The sequence below is a fragment of the Octopus bimaculoides genome, chromosome 10, assembly GCF_001194135.2.
Source record: "Octopus bimaculoides isolate UCB-OBI-ISO-001 chromosome 10, ASM119413v2, whole genome shotgun sequence".
Classification (NCBI taxonomy): Eukaryota; Metazoa; Mollusca; class Cephalopoda; order Octopoda; family Octopodidae; genus Octopus; species Octopus bimaculoides.
This window is the reverse complement of record NC_068990.1, coordinates 52920162-52926853: the sequence shown is the minus strand read 5'-3', so window position 1 is coordinate 52926853 and position 6692 is coordinate 52920162. Positions and strand designations below refer to the sequence as shown.

The 6692-nt window shown below is 36.7% G+C and overlaps 1 protein-coding gene across 1 annotated transcript in view; it reads right to left on the bottom strand.

Annotated features, from left to right (window-relative positions):
- Positions 1–5530, bottom strand: part of LOC106872761 (myocardin-related transcription factor B) — a 355455-nt gene extending 349925 nt beyond the window's left edge. The window contains exons 1-2 of the mRNA XM_052970965.1: positions 5201–5530; positions 471–513 (exon numbers count right to left, since the gene is read on the bottom strand). Coding sequence (XP_052826925.1) covers positions 471–513; positions 5201–5266 — 109 coding nt within the window. The 5' untranslated portion in view covers positions 5267–5530. The remainder of the gene's footprint in view (positions 1–470; positions 514–5200) is intronic.
- Between the last annotated feature and the right edge of the window lie 1162 nt (positions 5531–6692).

Genomic DNA, 6692 nt, shown 5'->3' with positions numbered 1-6692 from the left:
GTGTGTTTGTGTGTCTGTATTTGTCCCCCACAACATCGCTTGACAACCGATGCTGGTGTGTTAACATCTCCGTAACTTGGCGGTTCGGCAAAAAAGACTGATAGAATAAGTACTAGGTTTACAAAGAATAAGTCCTGGGGTCGATTTGCTCGACTAAAGACGGTGCTCTAGCATGGCCACAGTGAAATGACTGAAACAAGTAAAAGAGTAAATCATTAGGAGTACCTATACAGTTACTCAGTCTGATAGAAGTAGCAACCAAGTCTCCCAAAAAAGCACAGCTGATCATTCTAAAACAGAAAAGAGGTAGGATACTGCAGCATGAGACACACAAGGACAGTGAACTGACAGAGTTGGTAGAGCATTGGAAAAATGTCTCACAGTTTTTATTCTGATTCTCTAAACTCAAAGTTCAAATTCCATCAAGGTCAACTTAGCCTTTCATCCTTTGGGAGAAGGAGAATCTTTACCTTGTGGTATCTGTTTAAACCCTTTGCACTCAGACAGCAATCCCTGCAATGATATGTTAAGTTGTATTAGCCCATGGTAGCATAAAGAGGGCAGGCTCACATGTTTGGACAACTGCAGGTCTTCCTCAAAAACACATGCCCTAGGTTGCACATACAGAGACCTTACAGAGGGACCAGGTCTTTACATGAAAAAACAAGAGATTCACAGGTCACTGTTTGAATACTTTCCATCATAGGTCTTATAATTCAGAATTGACTTTGGGCCAAACAACAAAGTCAACTTTGCCTTTCATCCTTTCAGAGTTGATAAAATAAGTACCAGTTGAGAAATGGGGTCACTGTAATCAACTTACCCGCTTTACCCGAAATATACAATATCGTGAGGTTGTTGAATGAAGATATTGTCTTCCGGGGGTTTGTACTGTTTGTCAAGTCACAACAAGGACCTCAGACAGACACTACTTTACGCAATATGCATGCAATTCCAAGTAATGCTGATTTTTGCAATACATCTAGATCATAGGGTATTTCTAAGGTTTTCAGATGTTTCTTTCAGATTGGGTGGTATTGAATCCAATGCTCCGATGACAATAGGGATAACCTTTATGTTTGACTCTCATAGCTGCCACATCTTAGCGATCTCAATTCTCAAGTTTCCATATTTATCAACCTTTTCTTTTTTTCATGATGAGATGTTGATCTCCTGGCACTGCCACATCAATTATTAAGCACTCATTTGTCTCTCCAAAAGCTTACTACATCCAGCCTTCGGTGCTCTAACACCTTGTCTGTCTGGAAGTCAAAATCCAGAGAATTTTTGCCTTCTTCTTTTCATCCATTACCTTTTCTGATGAATGTTGGTACCAAGCACCCATAACCTCATATCCATACCTCAAACCAAGCACCCATACTTACCTTGAGTGGAGGTTTTGGGCTACCTTGTCTTGTCTACGCTTGTACTCTTTCTTCACAAGACTTTCACAATCACTAACAATGTTAGTCATGCTTTTGACCTTCTTCCCACACATTTTGCAGAGGTCTGTTGCATTTGTGTGGTTTATATTCTTTTTCACTGAGTTGGTATTCAATGCTTGGTCCAAGGCAGCGCGCTGGCAGAATTATTAGCACACCGGAAAAATGTTTTGCAGCATTTCATTTGTCCTTATGTTCTGAGTTCAAATTCTACCAAGGTCAACTTCACCTTTCATCCTTTTGAGGTTGATAAAATAAGTACCAGTGGAGTACTAGGGTTGATGTAATCGACTAGTCCCCTCACCCAAAATGTCAGGCCTTGTGCCTTTAGTAGAAAGGATTATTATTATTATTATTATTATTATTATTATTATTATTATTATTATTGCCACCCTTTGTCACACAGACTTCATATAGAAGAAAGATAGGATGATATAGTGATTAAATATAAAGAAAACCAATGTCTGTGTCATAACACATGCAGCAATGTAATGAATAAGAAGATGAGTGAGAAATGAGAGAGTAATGAAGAGTTGGGAACAGAAGACACATACATCTATCAAATGCACTCACAAGGCTTTGGTTGGCCTAGGGCTATAGTGGAAGACATTTGTTCAAAACGCCATGTAGTGGAACTGAACCTAAAACCAGTTGAGAAGCCAACAGCCACAATTGCACCTACCTTAGACAGACACACAGACAGTCAAATATTAACATCAGTTTAACATTCACTTTTGCATGAATCAGAAGATACTTCAATGGCTGAATACATTTCTTGTCACCAACCATCACCTGTTCCAAATCAGGTTAATATTTCCCCTTGTCTCCCCAATGACAAACAGTTCAATGGTTGCATATGCTTTTACAGAGGGCTGTAAACAAATAGCACCATTTGTAAAATAGTTGACATTTAGTGAACACATGCCAAGGCAAAAAAAACACACACCACACAATGGGCTTCTTATAGCTTCCATCTACCATATTTAAGTCTCAAAGCAAGAATCAACCAGCAGTTAAAGAGAAAGGCACCAGTGAACACCAGTCCTCATCATTCTACCTGTACCCACATTCCCTCCTCTTCCATCAATCTCCTTACTTACTTCAACCATCACTCTATCATTCATATCTCTGAGATGTTTGCTCATTCACTGCCATCTATCACTCTTTCTCTGCTTTCTTTTCTCTCAATGTCCTCACCACCTCAACTCCATCTCTGGGCTACTTTTGCCATCCAACACCTTTCTTTCAGTGATGCTCTTGATTCACACCATCTTTATCTATTTTCTCTCTTTCATATCTCTTCCACTCTTCATTCATATTCAACCTTATAATGTTGGATAGCCTTGGACCTCCTCTGCATACTACCATCATCATTACTTTACCCACCTGTTCCCTACATCTCTTAGACTAAACTTTGACAATCTTCCTGTCCCATCTCCATTATTCCCAGCCAAACACTTTTCCTGCTTGTTATTCTTTCCATCACCATCCACACACAGTATTTAATCTGTTCCAGTCTTCAACCATTATAGAAGCTTCTCTTTTGCTTTGCAAGTAGCAATGTGATCCCACTAATGTTGATGCACTGTAAATGGATGGTAAATCAAACCAAGTAGCAACAATACAGACCTTCAGAGGGCTCTAAAGTGTTACCAATAACAAGGTAACTTCTATAGTCCTGGTGCCATGGAAAAAATGCTAATGCTGGGAAGAGCATAGAGCCATAGAAACAATACCAAAACTGAGACATTAGAGTGCAATATGGTCATCTGAATGGAAAATGGGTGTAGAAGAATGACATTATGTATATGATTGCAATTTTCACTTTGATTATAATGTCACAAGTAAGCCTTACATACTGAATGATATAATACATAGAGTAGCCTCACATACAAAATGATCATTTTCACAAAAACTAAGCTTTTATATCAAACCAAACTGAAAATCTTACGTTTATGATTTCATATACATAATCTGAACAATTACCAAAACGTTTTACATTTCAAATGGAAAAGAACTCAGAAATATTTCACCAATCTTAAATTAGAATAAAATACGTAAGATAGTGGTAAGAGGGGTGACTTCTTTTTTTTTTTTTTCTTTCCTTTTGTGAAAAGTCAGGTATGAAATTTTCAATAGTCAGTTAAGAGAAATATTGATGTAATAAAGCAGATGGTACCTCTCTAAGTGTAGACTTGTGAGTCAGAGAGAAGGAATTGGAGAGGGCACTTGCTCCTAGGGTCTCAGGGAAATCTCAAGCAGTGGGGTTCCTTGATTATCCCTAGAGGCATGCCTGTATGTGAAGGGCCACCTTTTTTTAGATTTTTTTTTTTTTTTACCTCTGTATGCTATGTATGTCCCTTCTTTTCCAGTGTATACTGTGTATACTTTTTATTTTATCATTAGATTATATGTAAACCCCCACACTTTATGTCTGTTTCTGTTTAGTCCCCCTCATTCTTCACCCTTGTGGCAAATAAATGAAATCATTATTATTATTATTATTATTATATCTTTCTAAGTGCTTAATATTGATCACAAAATAAACAGTATTCTAGATATAAAATAGTGAAAATAGAAAGGAAACAAAATAATGTGAACGTTTTCTGTAGTCAGTTGATTTTACTACTACTATTATTGCTGCTGCTACTACTACTACCACATGACTACCACCCTCGCCACAGCAGCGCAATAACAGTAAACAAGACCATGGCTATCAGATCTAAACAAAACAAAGCTCAATCATGTCAACAATAGAGACTCTCTCAGTGATCACGTAATGTGCAAGAAACTACAGATAAATCTCCCTCAGATCACACGCTAAAGTCTTAATAGAGGAAATGTAATTCTAGTTATACAACAGATCTGTTCAGTAACGGGTGTTTAAACAACAAAATACACTTTGGAAATGAAGAGAAGCATAACATAAGATTACATTAGAAACACACACACACACACAGAAGAGTTTATTGCTTTTAGGGGCAAATTATAACTAATAATTTTGAGTCGGAACCTGTTAAGTACTAGGGGATCAATTCTCTCTTTCTGAGAAAGACATGGGGTACTACACATCATACCCCTTTACTCCAAGGCAACCACTTCCACTATTAGTATAACAGAAGAATAGTTGCTAAAGATGTGGCAGAGTATTGCACATAATGACAATTGTGCCGCAGAAATCATTTTAATTAAGAAAACAAAAAAATCAGAAACATTATAAAAAAAACTGGTGATATTTGGTTCCACACCACCTTTTACATTCTGAGATCAAAGTCTACCATGGTTGGTTTACATTTCATCATTCTGAGTGGACATACTAGGTCAGAGGTCAATCTAATTGAGTAAACTCCACACCCTAACAAAATGTATGGCCTTGCACCTGTGCTAGAAATCATAGCTATTTTGATTATTTACAAGTAAACTCCACCATAATCACCACTCCTTTTGTAACCATCCATTAATGTCACTTTGTGACAAAAGATTATTATTATTATTATTATTATTATTATTATTAACATCACTATCATCATATTTAACTGTTTCATCAATGGCAACGCTAACAACCTACATAAAACACATACACATGTGGAAGATGGCTTCTGTGTCACATACAGAAGGAAAATAAAGAGAAGAGGAGGAGGAAGATGATAGTGGTGGAGAATGATTTCTCTTTCTAACAGATGGCATCAATTGAAAATAAAACAAAACAAAAAAAAACAAAAGAAAGAGAAAATATAGAAAAGTCCAAAGCTTCTTACCCCCACAGTCCATCGTTCCTCCGTTTTAAACATGTGAAATGATGGTTGACATTGATGGTTTGACATTAACGCTGCTAAGTGACGATACACTGTAAACCACTAGTGTGTTGGGTGTCTTTGTACACCAATATTATTACTTCAGCAGGTAATTTCATTACCTACCACTACTAATACCGCTTGTAGCAGTAGTAGTAGTAGTGGTGATTAGTAGCACTACTACTTCTACTACCACACTATTGCTGCTGCTGCTGCTACTACTACTACTACTACTGTTGGTGCTGCTGTTCACATTAGTAGCCTCACTGCTGCCACTATCAAGTCACCATTAATTCAAAGCAGACTAACATTTAAGTGGAACTGTGTATGTGTGTGAGTGCATACGTGTGCATGTGTGCTGCAGCAGCATCACTGTGTTGACAGCTATGACAATGGATGCTGTAACTCAGAGTTATCAAATATTGCAGATATTGCAGACAGAAGAAAATAATAAAAGAAAACAACAAGAAAAAAAACTGATTATGGACAGGCAAAGGGAGTGGGGGGTGCTAAAGAATGATAGAGAGAAAATGGAATGGAATGAAAAAGAAAAAGGATGTTAGTCATGATTTGTTTTAAATTCAAAAGTCCTATACTTCAAGTAGTCAGAGGAGAGCAGAGCGTCACAGAAATAGATGTTAAAATACCAATAGAAACACTGATTTCTTACATAATTATAACATCTAATAATGTTGGGCAGGTGTGGAAATTGTCCCATTACTGGTCTTTTGCAACAATACTGACAATATAAATGGAAGTGGAACAATAATAACAATAATAATAATAATAATAATAATAATAATAAAAAGGTGTTGTAGCCATAGATTCTACCTGTGACTTCTTTTATTTTCCCATTTATGACTATGAGAGAGACAGACACTGTGAGAAAAAATCTTCCACTAACAAAGCATATTGCAAGTATCAACAGAAACACACATACCTCCTCCATATTTACACACTACCAATTACTGTTAAATACAACACCACCATTAACTGACATACGAAGACTAGCCACAATATATTATTACTACACACATGCATGCATGTACATATAATGATGACACTATTTGATTATGACTATAGCTACTTCGAATAGTCTAGTGAAAAATTAATTTATCTATAGAATATTGATCAATATTCTCATTAGCTGCAACAGACACACATATACATGTGTGTGTGCATGTGTCTGCGCATGCAGGCACACATGTCAAAGCACATACATGCATAAGTGAATATATATATGCACACACATACATAAACACACACATATATATATACACATACATACACACATTCTATACATATACATATATATATATATATATATATATATATCATCATCATCATCATCGTTTAACGTCCGCCTTCCATGCTAGCATGGGTTGGACGATTTGACTGAGGACTGGTGAAACTGGATGGCAACACCAGGCTCCAATCTAATTTGGCAGAGTTTCTA